This window comes from Gobius niger (assembly GCF_951799975.1).
Source record: "Gobius niger genome assembly, chromosome: 2".
Lineage (NCBI taxonomy): Eukaryota > Metazoa > Chordata > Actinopteri > Gobiiformes > Gobiidae > Gobius > Gobius niger.
Window position 1 is genome coordinate 7,559,028 of NC_136853.1, and position 15,589 is coordinate 7,574,616.

Genomic DNA, 15,589 nt, shown 5'->3' on the forward strand with positions numbered 1-15,589 from the left:
GTCCAGTCCAGGTTAATGGTAGTCATGGTGACCACATCATAGTGGCAAAAAAAAGTGGCACGTGAGAAAGTGAAGCTTTAACCTCTTGTTTATTTATTCTATTTAATGCCCCCTCACCCTCGACACACACCCTCACCCCAACACACCCCTGACCTCCAACACACCCCTGACCGCCAACACACCCCTCACCCCAACACACCCCTCACACTCAACACACCCTTCACCCCAACACACCCCTGACCTCCAACACACCCCTCACCCCAACACACCCCTCACACTCAACACAGCCCTCAACCCAACACACCCCTCACACTCAACACACCCCTCACCCCAACACACCCCTCACCCCAACACACCCCTCACACTCAACACAGCCCTCAACCCAACACACCCCTCACACTCAACACACCCCTCACCACAACACACCCCGACCTTCAACACAGCCCTTACCCCAACACACCCCTCACCCCAACACACCCCTCACACTCAACACACCCCTCACCCCAACACACCCCTGACCTCCAACACACCCCTCACCCCAACACACCCCTCACACTCAACACACCCCTCAACCCAACACACCCCTCACACTCAACACACCCCTCACCACAACACACCCCTGACCTTCAACACAGCCCTTACCCCAACACACCCCTCACCCCAACACACCCCTGACCTCCAACACACCCCTCACACTCAACACACCCCTCACCCCAACACACCCCTGACCTCCAACACACCCCTGACCGCCAACACACCCCTCACCCCAACACACCCCTCACACTCAACACACCCCTCACCCCAACACACCCCTCACACTCAACACACCCCTCACCACAACACACCCCTCACCCCAACACACCCCTCACACTCAACACACCCCTGACCCCAACACACCCCTGACCTCCAACACACGCCTCACCCCAACACACCCCTCACACTCAACACACCCCTCACCCCAACACACCCCTGACCTCCAACACACCCCTCACACTCAACACACCCCTCAACCCAACACACCCCTCACACTCAACACACCCCTCACCACAACACACCCCTGACCTTCAACACAGCCCTTACCCCAACACACCCCTCACCCCAACACACCCCTCACCCCAACACACCCCTCACCCCAACACACCCCTCACCCTAAACACACCTTTCAACCCCAACACACCCCTTACCCCAACACACCCCTCACTCCAACACACTCTTCACCCTCTGCACACCCCTCATCCCAACACACTCTTCACCCTCTACACACCCCTTACCCCAACACACTCTTCACCCTCATCACACCCCTCACCCCATCACACTCCTCACCCCAACACACCCCTCACCCCAACACATCATTCACCCTCAACACACCCCTGACCTCCAACACGCCCCTCACCCTCAACTCACCCCAACACGCCCCTCACCCCAACACGCCCCTCACTCTCAACACACCCTCACCCCAACACACCCCTCACCTCAACACGCCCCTCACCCTCAACACACCCCTCACCTTGAACACACCCATATCCTCCAACACACCCCTCACCCCCAACACACCCCTCACCCCAATACCCTCTTCACCCTCTTCACACCCCTCACCCCAACACAGCCCAAACCCGCAACACACCCCTCACCTCCAACACACCCCTCACCCCACCACACCCCTCACCTCCAACAGAAACATGAACAGTTAGCAGCAAACACTGTCAGAGTTTAGCATTTTGACAGAAATTTACAAACGAAAGTGAACTGATAAACGCCTGAGCGACCTGCTCTGACGAAATGTCTACTGGAAAATGTCAGATCATTTTTCTTCTGATGTTGTATGAGATGTACAAGGGGCGCGGGAAATCAAACATCTTCACTGTAAATTTAGGTCTTATGTTCTAAAAGCCGAAAATATAGACATGAAAGTTAGCAAAATAAAGTATAGCTATCAAAATGTTTACTTGTGAAGGGGAGTGAGGGACGTGGGTGAGGGGAGCAGAGTGCAAATCACGGTTCACTACTGACACCTTCTGATGAAAATGAACATCTGAAAGCAGCTTTAAATGGCTGTTTGATCTACTGCAAGTTTCCAATAAACAAAGGCTAAGAACAGGCTGCCATAAAGTCCGATCAGTCGAGACAGCTGGATTTTCCTCATAGTTGTGTTCTTAATCGAAAATGTGTTCATGCTAATGCCTTACTGTTAATCCCGCAGCACTGACAGCTAACAAAGTAAAACATAAAAGGCCGCCCGCCTCAATAATGACCCCGGTTCAGACGCCAGAGCTGAGTGCGCGCTGAATGGTGCAGTGCAGATGGTCAGTCTGTTGCCCCCCCCTCCGCGGTGGCAGGTGGGTAACGGGAGGGCGCTGGACTGAGATGAGATTCTGAGGAGATTGGTTCAAACAGTTGGCATTTGGAAAGGCCGTGAACTTTGCGGACGCAGCCAGAGACCAAGAAAATAAGAAGTCAGCAGGTGGATGTTAGTGGACTTTAAATAGACTTTGACAGAAAAAGCCTGCTGGTCTTCGGGATGCTATTTAGCTATCCGTAATTTTCACCTGCAGCCCCACACACTGTTCATACGTTCTGATTGACTAAAGAAGTAAAAGAAAAAATATAAACATGAGCAACAATTGCGTCAGGGAAGATGTTTTATTACTAAAAACATGACATCTTGACGTTTCCCGCTGATAATTCAGTATTACAAAGCAAACGAAGCAAAAACTAGGGTGTTGTGATGTTTATGCTAATGAAACAGGAGCTGCCTGATGTTTAATCATCCTCTCACACTTAAGAAACACATATTTGAAGGAGAGCACATTTCTTTTGCTGCCATTGGCCTGTATTGACTCTTCAACATTTGTGTTTTTACGGATCACTAATGCAGATGTAAGAGTATAATGCCTTTAATAAACTCTGATGAACAACTGGGATTTGAGAGTTGAGTTTATGCTGAATTACCTGTTTCCTCTTTGTCTCCACAGGCCCATCTCGTCGCAGCGTTTGAGAAGAGCCTCAGTAACATGACCTGCCGCCTCCAGAGCCTCACCATGACCGCGGAGCAGAAGGTTCACAATCGTTCCTTTTTAGACCTTTTGAATTTACATAAACTCAAATCATTTTATGGGTGGTTTTAGAACAAGCAAAATTGGCACATTTTCCATCCCCTTTTTTTAATCCACATTTTTTGTTGTTTCCCCCTCGTCCTGGTCAGGAGTCGGAGCTGGCTGAGCTGAGGGAGACCATCGAGGCGTTAAAAACCCAGAACACCGACGCACAGACGGCCATCCAGGTGGCTCTGAACGGCCCCGACCACCTGCTCAAAGGTAAAACAAACGCACCCCGCAGCAACATCAGCCCACAATATAGGCGCCATTTATGCAACGATAGTCTCCAGGAAAACTGGGATGAATATTGCTTTTTACCCTCTTATCCCCCGCCTTAAATGAGCACATTTTCTCCATTTCTTTATCTGAATCTAAAAGCTTCTCGACTGGAGAGCTTACAGACTATAGGCCAGTGTAACGCCTCCTTTGAAAGCTAAGGCCCACAAAACTGATCCTAGCTCTTTCCTCATTTTTATTGTCTAAAATAATTACCATAAATTACTAAAGACATTTGCTTCAATGTAAATGTACAAATTAGGAAGAAAAGTTGATTTTAATGGAAGGTTCAAGAAATATGTAATTGTAATATGTAATCTCTTATATAGGCTCAAGTACCAAAGAACTACACTACAAATAAAAGTACATTGTGAGAAAAAACTACTCACTATGACTTACTCAAATACTTTTGGAATGTGTGCAAAGCAGAAGCATATGTTTATAAAATGCATTCTCCTGAACAATAGTGTATATGAGGATAAAGAAACTTTCATTTTAAAGCCTGTGTTCAAGCTTTTCGTGCTGTTTGATTTTTGTAACTCAGATTTGAGAATAAGGCGGCAGCAGTCGTCCGAGAGCATGTCCAGCATCAACAGCGCCGCCAGTCACTCCAGCCTGGGCAGCCTGGGCAAAGACGCCGAGGACAAGAAGAAGAAGAAGAAAAACTGGGTGAGTCCGTGCTTTTCATAATAATAAGCTGAAGTTTAAGTAGTGTATCGGAACACCTTTGATGTCTCATATTTGTATAGGGCCAGCCCTAGTCTCAATGAAAAATTGTTTGTTTTTTTGCACATGCAGTCACCAAAACATGTGCAGCGAGTCCCACCTGGGTGCCAAAACTGCCCTGAAATAGAGATTCAGATTCTCAGTGAGACTTTTCTTTTTAAATGGGTCATCCTGCAGCTGCTCTACAGTATTACGTCGACTTGTCCACACGTAGCAGAGTAAAAACGCCATCCACACCTAACTGCATTTATGTCAAGTACATTGTGTTCAAATCTCTCCACAGTGTCTGCACCGCACATTCATTTTTTTTGCAGCTGTGTGAACAGAACAGGGGTCTCACCGTTTTAGCTTTACAAACCTATTTGAGACAACCTGCCTTGACAAATCAAATGCATTTTGCAGTTTTTCCAAATCTTCCATCAGATAAATAGCAGCTACAGCAGCTTTCTTGAGCAGACATGACAGGAGACGGTCCTTCTATATGAGGACGTAATAACTCCCACAACAACAGCAGCGAAGACCGTGACATTCAAACATCGTGTGGCCATTCCCCCGGGAGGACGACTTCCATCTCAAAGTTTTCTCAGCAGCTGCAGTGCGTCCCGGTCTGACCGAAAATCGCTGTCGGCGTCTTCGAGGAACATGTCTTGGACGAGGGATGGGAAAAACCCGACTGTAAAGAAGCGGAACTTGACCAAAAATCACCTGAACAGTCGTTTAAACCAACACAGCTTTGAGATTTTCCAAAATCTTCACTTTGGCCGGAGGTTTTGAAGCCTTCCTTTTATTCAACAACAGTATTTTGGTGTGGATGATCAGCCAAATCGTAGGAAAATATCGTTTTGTGAGATACCCTGCTACGTGTGGACAAGGCGAGTCAGATTTTAATGAGGTCAGTTGTTTTTATCTGTCTGCTACTTTTATTTTGAAGGCAGTGGTGATCAATTCAACCTAAACTGAGCTGTTCTAACCAGAGGTGCCCAAACCGTTTTGCTTGGATGGCCAATACTGGTCGATGTTTCCATAGTCACCTTCCTCTCTGTCCTGCAAGTGTTGGTGTCTTAAAACTATCTCATTCTTTAGGTGGCAGACTCCATCCCGGCTCAGGTCAGTTCTGCAGTCTGTCTTCTCTACTTTGTACTCCTCTGTCATCCCTCGACCCTCCACACTCCCCTTGGCCCGAAGCATTTTCTTTCTTTCTCCAGAATCAGCATGGATACAACGACCCATCCCTCCCCAAACGATCCCGATTTCCTCCCAGTCAGGCTGGTTTCATAAAGACTCGCTGAGGCATGGGTTTAAAGTGATGAAAAGAGAAATAGGAAAGGTCTCGTTACATCTGGTGGTCGTTTAGTGTTAGCATCTCATAAACGGGGTCGGATCTTGTCATTTCAAGTGGGTATAATGTCCAGCACGCGTTATTATAGATGAAGAGCTGGGACCAAAACGATATGGCGCCACCCGCAATGTTGAGCCACTTGTTCTGCTTCACCTGTTGAGCTGTGAGCAGACAGGTCGTCAGAGGTTTGTTCATGTTTTGCTCTGTTGCTATGACTAATAATGGAAGTGTCTGACGGAGCTCACGGACAGAATAAACTGAAAGCATAACTGGGTTTCTAATTGTCTGGAAAGCAGCATAAGTAACTTGTTTAGCTTAATAAATCCTTTCCTTAAATGATTGGGGGGTCTTGCACTTCCCCCTGGTGTCTCTGGTCAGAAAACCACAATAGCAACTTTCCTACCTATGGGTTGGAGTGACCAATACACACTAATGGCATCACGAAAAAGAAGCTAACAGGCTAACGGGCAAAGCTAACTGTGGGCTAGCACCACTTAAACAGTATTTACAGCTAGGTTTGAGTGAAAAAAAATGATCTCCATTGTGTAATTGGATGAACAATATCCCTCTGTCCCTTTGTCTTTTCTGTCAGCGAAGTATTTACTCTCACGGACAATTAATGAGTAAAAAACGTTTCATGCTACGACACCTGCAATGATTGTTATGGCCTGTAGGGGCATGAGTTACTTAGCTCTGAGAGTTGCAGAGACCACTGTCCAGTCTCCATAAGGAATTTTTAAACTCTCTGTTCACTGCTGGCTCATGAGGGTGCAATATTTTTGCACACCCGTATATAGTAAATCTATTTTGCCAGTCACAGTAGTCTCAGCAACAGCTTTTGCAACTGGGATTGATTGAGTGCAGACAAAGAGCCTATGTCTCACAGGCCTAGAGACTAGTTGGAGACTCAAGTCGCTGCTGGTTTCAGAGATTTCTCTGAGACGTCCCATCGGTAGATAAGGCGAGGTTCCAGGTCGTCTCGGTGCAAACGAACAGGTTTGATTTCAGCGGAGTCTCCACATGGTCTCCGAGAGGTCTACACTATTTGTTGTCCTCAACCTGTGAGACGTTTCTGTGGCGTCCTTGCTATGGCTCAGACACTGCAGGGACGTCACGGAAATGTCTCATGCCCACGGCTTTCTGTCCTCCTGCCTGATTTTATCCGTGCGCTCTGTTAGGTTAGACACTTTCTTTCTCCAGTACGTGAGCAAACCACTGATGACACGACTGCACAAAGCTCAACAGGTGAAGCAGAACAAACAGCTAAACCTCCAAAAAGTCATTTGAACCGTTTGCAAACAAACCATCACTGCTTTACCTCATTTACCTCAAATATGAGACTATTAGAGTTTCATTAATGGCCTTTATGAAACCAGCCCAGTTCATTTTGACGCCTGTTGATCTCTGCTTACAGGAGTTCCAACATGGCCGCCTCCTTTAGCGTCTGCATCTTTACTCACTGCCTTGCTCCTCCTCCTCCCTCCTCCTCCCTCCTCCTCCCTCTCTAAAACAGTAACCATTGCTTGGAAACAGCACGGACTGACTCCCCCATCTCTGATAACTTCCTCCTTTCTCTCGCTGGTATTACACTCGCCTCTACGTTGAAATTGTGTGTTTTTTCTTTTTTGCAGCTGCGCAGTTCGTTCAAGCACGCGTTCAGTAAGAAGAAGACCAAGTCCCAGTCGGCCCACGACGAGATGGAGGAGATGAGCGACTCCCTGCCGTCTTCGCCCAAACTGCAGCATGACAACAGGCAGGGCAGCCTCGCCACGCTGCGCTCCTCGCCCTCCACCACCGAGTACGTCTCATCTCACACTGACGACTATCTTTTCAGTTTGAACTTTGTGTCGTCTTCTGGATAGGAATGCACAATAGTAAAATGAATGGGCAGACCTTTAAGTGCACAAGAAACCACTGTCCTTTTAAAGGAATATTTGACAGCAGTTCAAAGTAGCTTGTTTACCTTGATAAATCCTTTCCGTAGTCCCTCTTGGGGAAATACAAGTGTTAATGGGATGATTGGAGGGTCTTTCATCTCCCCCTGGTGCCTCCCCCTGAGTGCCACCGGACCGGAGCCACCAATACACACTAATGGAATCACAAAGAAGAAGCTAGCAGGCTAACGGGCAAAGCTAACTGCGGGCTAGCGCCACTTAAACAGTATTTACAGCCAAGTTTGAGTGACAAAAATTATCTCCAGGGGCGGTCAGTGAGGAAGTAAATGTACTTAAGTACTGTCCTCAAGTAGCATTTTTGAGGATCTTTACTTTACTTAAAGAGACTAGATGCAAGTTAGTCATTTTATGCCTAATATTTATATACTACTGCCACCTCAGGTCTTATGCGTAACTGCAGCCTCTATATTTTTTCTAACTTTTTTCAGTGCAGGATTATAGAGGCAGTTGTGCTGAACAGGTCTGAGCTCATTTTACACATTAGGACATGCCTGGAACATGCAGGGGAAGGAAAATACTACTCCATATAGTCCCTCTAACACATTGAGTTCCAAAAACGGAATAATTCGTTTTGCTTTTTTTTTTAATACAAAACTAGACGCTCTAATACACCTTATGTGTGATTTTGGGGAACTGAATGTGCATGTTTCATAAAACACACGATATCTCTGTTTCTAGGAAGAAGAAAAAAATAGCCTCTGTTTAGCTTAGGATTTCTCAGGAACCGAGGCACGTAGAATTAAGCGATTTTCACGTACTGAGAGCTTAGGGTCGAACCTTTCAAACGAGCCATAGCATGTGTCCATAGCTATAACATCTAATACATTTTGGAGCTACAAATGTCAGGAAAGTGCTCTGAATCCCCAAAGCAACAACTACTCAATGTGTTAGTTAATAGTATTTTTGTTGAGAACTTATTACTTTCACATGAAATTTGAAAGATGGATAAACTTTCCCCTCCACTACATTTCTGCAAAGGCTCAAAAGTAAAAAGGAAAAACACTTTTTTATTTATTTATTTTTTCGGGGGAAGGGCTCAAAATTCCTTTAGTGTATATTCAGACATTTGTGGGCAAAGCACTGTGTCTCATTATAAAACATTTGTATCTCTGGTGAAACGTGTGTAACTGTGAAGAGTTAGAATGCTACAAATATGTTGAAATGAAATATGAAAGTTAGGAATGAGTTCGGACACAAGTAGCATTTTTATTTAGTGGCTTCCCCTTTCCCCACATCCTTGCGTCGCTGCTGCTCCAGTGAATATAGAAAGACAGATAGTATCAGAGGTCAAAGTGAACTGGCCTTATAGTTCACTGTATTGTGCATTCCTGTTCCTGTTCCATCTCCATCTTTGATTTTCTGTTGAACTTTCTCCTGTTTTTTTCTTTTGTTCCGCCTCCATCCTCCGCTCCTCCTTTTGCCGCTGTAGAAAGTGCGTTTGTGATAGCAAGTCCTCTCCCATCTGGACGCCAAAGAAAAAGCCAAATGGTCACGTGGTTTACAAGCACCGATCACGGTAACGGGGCTGAGGGGGCTGAGCGGGCTGGGGGGGCCTGAGGGGGGGGCATGGTGTGGCTCTTTTTCTCTACTGTTTACATGGGTTTTAGCGAATATCAATGGGCCTCATTTATAAACCTCTTCTTAAGTCTATATCTTAACCCCCATCGAAATAGCATCAAAGCAACGAAAATAAGCGATGACCAAGCAAAAAAAACACAACTAAAAAAATACAATAACATGACAAAAAATCAATTAAAAAGTTACTCTCAGTTTTATCGGTCTTGTTCTAGTGAATTTGCTTAGATTATGTTTAATTGTGTGGGACCTTTAGTCTGGTGTTTGCATGTTCTCCCCAAAAAGACATGTTGGTTCTATATCAGCCGGTCGATATATCGGGCCGATATTTGGGTATGTTCGATATCGGCTGGGATCGGAAGTGATAGAGACTTCCCGTTTTTTGCACTGGGCTCAGTCTGGGCTTTAAAATGAGCCTCAGGGGAAACAGAGAAACAGGGCGGTGAAAATCAGTCTCAAGTTTGTTCATCTACTTTATGTTGTAGACTTTTGCTACCCAAAGAATCAGAGAGCTCCCCACTGCCAGAGGTTTTTCAGGATTTTGACTGTTTTTTCAAGACCCACAGAAAATTGTTATGTCAACACGAAACCCATCTGAAAAAAAGTGTGTTTGTACCTCTTTCCATTCTTAAGTAATCGTCCGTAGAAAATAGGTGAAATCACCCAAAATGCAGTTTTCTGACCAAAAAGCTGAGAAAACCAAAGAGCAATGCTGCCACCTAGTGACTCATTAACATAAGTTTTTGTTCTTTTATTGAGTCACTAGGTGGCAGCATTAGGCAGCACAACTAAGATTTTAACACCAGACATGCTCAAGGCTTTGCTGCAGCTGTTCCCATTGAAAAACCTAATTGACGTCTATAGACGTCATTGGCAGTCAATGAGCATCGACTAAACATGTCTATACAGCGCCCCTGCTGTCACAGTTCAACACTAACATGTTTAGAAGCTTGACCAGACATTTTTTTAAATTCAAAAACATTGTTAGTGCAGATCAAGCCTGAGAAAAACCCACATCAGTCGACCTCTATTAGGTATATTTCTATGGTAAATGGACTCTACCTTCTTCAGGCCCAAAGCGCTTTACAGTGAGAAACCAGTCACCCATTCACTCTCTCATTCATACACCAGTGTACGCAGAACCTGGAGGCAAGGAGGGAGAAGCGTCTTGCCCAAGAACACCCAAACGACAGTGTGCATTTGCGGGAGCTGAAACCTTTACTACAATAATAAATGTTTAAAGGAGCTGATTTTACTTCTAGAAATGGAATGAAAATGATTTTATCCTTGTTTAGTGTATTGTAAACTCAAATGCCTGTAGGGAAAACTGCATGCATCAAATTATTAAACATTTCTATCAATTTCATGAACTATCAGGCTATTTTTGCAGCATTTTTGTGAATGTGACCCTGAAAAGTGACCCTGCAAGTTGTGAAATTTGCTTATAAACTTGCTTCAAGCACATTAGGAAAGTTACGGATGAGTTTGGATCATAGCTAGCTTTTAACCTCTTAACCCCCACCTGAACCGAGCCTATACATCAGTGTGAAGGGGCCTTCCCCCTTCATATCCGTATTGTAACCCAAAAATCTACAATAGATTCCCCTCTGTGACCCTTGAAACGAGTCCCGGACAAAGTAAAGTTTGTTGCATGAGCGTTTGTGTTCTGTAACCGCTGGCTTGACTTGAGTTTGGGGCGATGGGAGGGATTTGCTGTCCTGATGCTCACCTCGTTCCCATTCACAACTTCACCACTGACTGCTGCTTTCCCCGCTGTAATTCCTCTCTCTCCCGTGTACTCATGTGTTTTTGGTGCCCTCCACCCTCCCTCCCCCCCGTCCCGTGCCCTGTCGCAGGCTGTGTGAGTGCACCGAGGCCGAGGCCGAGATCGTTCTGCAGCTGAAGAACGAGCTCAGGGAGAAGGAGCTGAAGCTGACGGACATCCGGCTGGAGGCCCTGAGCTCCGCCCACCACCTCGACCAGATCAGGGAGGCCATGAACCGCATGCAGGTACGTGGCAGATATCATCAAGCCACAATTCAAGGATCTTCTGCATGTTATAAGAGCAACCAATCTGTCGTGAAACTGTGACATTTGCAAACTAAGAGGACTAAACAAAAGAGGTCTTTCAATGTGAGCAGCACAGCAGGTTTTAGAGTTTGTTTTGAGTAACTGATCCACTGGGGGAATGACCGACGGTGCTTATCGTGCTGTGAGACGCCACTTCCTGTTTATCGCCTTGATATTAACTCTGCAAGTTCCATATGTAGGTACAGGAAACAAGAAAGAAATGATTGCCAGGTCCAATCAGGAGGGAGGGGGAGGAGCTTGATGGTTTAATGTTCCTGCTCTCCTCATTCTGCAAACTAAAGCCTTGTTCACACAGGATTAGAATTACCCAGGGACCTCAGGTGGAAAGGGAATATAACTGAGTTTCTGCCTAATCGGCCATGTCCGTCATTTGGAAGGTAAAAATTCCCCTGATTTTTACCTTTAGGGTAATTCTGCAAAGTCCGAGGTCCTCTAGTTTGATTCTAGTCCCGTGCGAATCGACATGTCGGAGTTTGTAAAGTTTTAAACCAGGCCAACATCGATTCAAAACGTATTTTTGCCAGTTATAGTAATAATATTGTACTATCAAAGCTTTACTCTGACTCTGAATGCTCTTTTTTTATCCATTTAAAGAGGGGAAAGACTACAGTGTTACAGACATGAACCGGAAGTACAGCCCCGTAGTCATGGCAACGTTACACAGACCAACATGGCGGCTCAGAGGGAAAGTTCAGATGCGTTTGGTGCAAAGTTTAGACGGAGGAGGCTGGTTCAGAGTGAAACAGACTGAAGGAGAGAGGAAGCTGATGTTTTATGTCAGAGCAAATTCCCACACACTTTAAGGTATTAATCATTTATATCTTAACCACCACAGCCTCATTTGTTTGATTTTTTTAAATTCTTTGCTTGAATGTCTGATGCCTGAAACGCTCATGGAGAATGGGCGACAGACTCAGACTGTCCTCCTTGGGTGCTGAAGTTAGTCATGTCATGTCACATGATCAGCTTAAGAGTCTCCCCCCGAACACCTCCCCCTCCGCACTGAGGACATCACGATGTCCGCCCCCATCTCCCCGCTGTCCTACCCCCTGCTGCGGCCGGTGAGACGTGCAGCTTAGAGCTAAGGCAGTGGCAGGATGTTGACGTGCCGTTTGTATTTTACGACACAGCACTGAAGCCGACGCTGGAGACATGCTGTGACGGTCGAAACTAAAGAGTGGGATTTCTACTCAGACGCTGGAGCTATGGCTCTAGAACAGGGGGGCGAACGAGTCAGAGACCAAGAGCCTGTGAAGAGCCAGTCGCGAGATCCCGGAGTGGTAGTTTATTGTGATTAAATATAATGTGACAATAAACTATAACTTTATGCCTCTTATCTTTTCGATAATTGTGTTAGATTTAGGTTTTACTCAGCACCGAGATCATTTTCTGCTGTTCTGCTCTGACTGGGACAGCATTTGATTTTTTTATGTGAGTATGTTTGTGTGGGGGGCCCTGCCCACTGAGCCCCCTCCTCTGATCCGCCCCTGGCCTCTGTGCTCCGTGGCTGCTGCTCGGTCCTGACGATGTTGTACTTCGCATCATTTGCTTTGTCAGTGCTCGTCTTTTTTGATTCCTGTTTTGATCCCGCTCTGCTCGGGTGGAGGGAAGTAACAAAATACCAAGATGTAAAAGGTCAGATAAAGTTGTAATTTAATAAAAGGAGTGTGACGGATAATTCCAAACAAAGTGGTGTTAAACAGTGAACAAAAAGACTAATTACAAATTTACAAGAAACCAGCAAAATCAAAGTAAACAAGTGTAATCCTTAAATAGGCGTGGCCATTAAAGGTGGAGACACAGGGTTGGTTAATCACTAAGCTGCCACACCAATCACGAGGCAGAAGGCGGCATCATACTACAGGGCTGGAAGCAATCCACCAATCAGAGACGACGGCTCACACAGTCAGAGGATCCATATACAACAAAGCAAGTTTAAAGGAACAGGCCACCGTTTTTCCATACTACGTTCTTACCTGAGCTTAGACGAGTTGATGTGTACCTGTCTGGTCTTTGTGCCCGTGGAAGAGCTTGGTCGCTTCTAACTTCACCCCGTTTGGAACCATAGGAATATGCTGGGAAAGGCCAAATGCTAGCAACATCATTGGTCTTTTTGGGTGACTGAGGGCACACGTAAAGACCAGACAGGTACACATCAACTCATCTAAGCTCAGGTAAGAACATATCTCAGTATGGAAAAACAGTGGCCTGTTCCTTTAATACATACTGTACATTAAACTAATAGACAAAAGCAAGGGAGCCTGTTGGCCAGGGGCAGAAGCAATTTCCTAATTTTGATCTTTTTCTGTGAATATGAGGCCAAATTTCATCAAATAAAGTGATCAGAAACTTGAGACGCTCAGAAGCCGTTCCCAGAGCCACGATCTGCCTGACAGCTGTTTAACCTGTGTCTCACTTTGAGCGAAGCTGCTGCACCTTTCACACGCCGCCTCGAAAAGGAGAGAGAGGAGAGAAATACATATGTACCAATCCTTATGCAAAGAGCCGCATTATATGAAACATAGCCGATCATGCAAAGAGACTGTGGATGACCATATCTCTATGTGAGCTATACACATCCACTGAGCTGAACTATGGCTCCGATTGGTGAGAGGTCTAACGCCAAACCGGATGTGCGTCAGTGTCCGCCATGATAAGAAGCGTCCGAATTGGTCTGTCAGTTAGGAAGGAGTTAGGGAAAGAAGGCTGGTTCCGAAACGGGCAGATTGCTAAGAGCTCTTACGCCAAACCGGATGTGCGTCAGCGTCCGCCATGGCAAGTTGCCTCCGAATTGGTAAGTCAGTTAGGAAGTAGTTAGGAAAAGGAGCCTTGATGCTAACTATCATGGCCACTTTAGCATAGGGACCTCTGATGCTAACTAACCAGTGATTAGGAGCTATGTGCCATCTCACAAGCCACTGCGCCAAAAAAACCCACCCCCCTCGCCCCTACCCTCGAGTGATTCATGCGCAACCACTGTTGATTGACAGGAGCACATTTAATAATAAAAATAATAATAATTAAACATTAAGATTCTGCACAAGCCAAACTTTATAAAGTGATAAATCCATGTTGTCGTCCCCACAGCTCAGTCACATGTCAGTGTTAAAGAGGAAACTCAGGAAACAGATTAAATGCTTTTGTTTTCATTTAGTAGAAACTTAAGCCACATGGATCATTTGCATAATATAGCTTTATGAAACAGCTGTTGAAATAAAATAAGACTAAAGGGAAATGTTTGGATCATTTGGATTTATTTTTTTCCTTAAATGTCTTTGTTTGGACACTATGTTGTTGTTGGACACTGTACACTAGGGGGCGACATGCACTTTTGTTTGGCTTGCACTCCACCAATAACTTTAAAGAAGAAGAAAAGCAGCTGTTGGTGATGTCACTTCCCCTTCCCCTGTTTAAGGACGGACGGATTGTTCAAATGCTGCTGAAGGTCTAGTTCCCTAACTGCATAGAGGTCTAACAGTTGACCCCATGAAAGGTTAAGGAGTTAGTTGCTAGTGTTAGTGCTTAGAGGCTACAATTTGATGGTTTCGGATTGAGCCGAAGTCTCAATGCTAACTATCATAGCCACTTTAGCATAGGGACCTCTGATGCTAACTAACCCGTGATTAGGAGCTACAGTGCCTCTCGAAAATATTCATACACCTTGAACTTTTGCACATTTTGTCATGTTTGCAATCCTAAACATGAAGATTTTATTTTGTTTTTTTTACTGAACGTTCACACACAAGTAACTGACAACTGTGAAGTGAAAGCAAAATCATACATGATTCCTTTTATTTTTCAAAAAATAGAAATGTGAAAAGTGGGGCGTGCATAAGTATTCATACAGCATAAATTAATACTTTGTGGGACCCCCTTTTCCTGCAATAACAACAAGTCTTCTGGGGTTTTACTCTACAAGATTTGCACATGTAGAGACTGACATTTTAGCCCATTCATCTTTACAAAACAACTCAAGCTCTGTCAGATTAGAAGGAGAGTGTTTGTGAACAGCAGTTTTCAGGTCTTTCCACAGATTTTCAATAGGATTTAGGTCAGGACTTTGACTGGGCCATTCTAACACATTAATATGTTTTTATTGAACCATTCCATTGTAGATTTATCTTTGTGTTTAGGGTCATTGTCCTGCTGAAGGTGAATCTCCGCCCCAGCCTCAGTTCTCTTGCTGACTCCAGCAGGTTTTCCTCCAAAATGTCCCTGTATTTGGCTCCATCCATCTTCCCAACTATTCTTACGATCTCCCCAGTCCCCGTTGAGGAAAAGCAGCCCCACAGCATGATGCTCCCCCCCCCCCCCATATCTGACACTGGGGATGGTGCACTCAGGACGATGAGCAGTGTCAGGTTTGCTCCATACATAACGTTTTGCATTTGGGCCAAAAAGTTACATTTTTGTCTCATCTGACCAAAGCTCCTTCTTCCACATGGAGCTGTGTCCTCCATATGACTTCTAGCAAACTACTTATGGCCTCCTTTCAATAATGGCTTTCTTCTTGCCACTCGTTCATGGAGGCC

General features: G+C 45.3%; 1 protein-coding gene across 10 annotated transcripts in view; it reads left to right on the top strand.

Annotated features, from left to right (window-relative positions):
* Positions 1-15,589, top strand: part of nav3 (neuron navigator 3) — a 541,592-nt gene that overhangs the window by 495,493 nt on the left and 30,510 nt on the right. For 9 of the 10 annotated variants that reach the window (XM_079582525.1, XM_079582518.1, XM_079582522.1 and 6 more), the window contains 6 exons: positions 2,973-3,056; positions 3,203-3,314; positions 3,916-4,040; positions 5,181-5,204; positions 7,068-7,234; positions 10,823-10,976. In XM_079582525.1, the coding sequence (XP_079438651.1) occupies positions 2,973-3,056; positions 3,203-3,314; positions 3,916-4,040; positions 5,181-5,204; positions 7,068-7,234; positions 10,823-10,976 (666 nt within the window). The remainder of the gene's footprint in view (positions 1-2,972; positions 3,057-3,202; positions 3,315-3,915; positions 4,041-5,180; positions 5,205-7,067; positions 7,235-10,822; positions 10,977-15,589) is intronic. The other variant, XM_079582523.1, reaches the window with a different exon arrangement.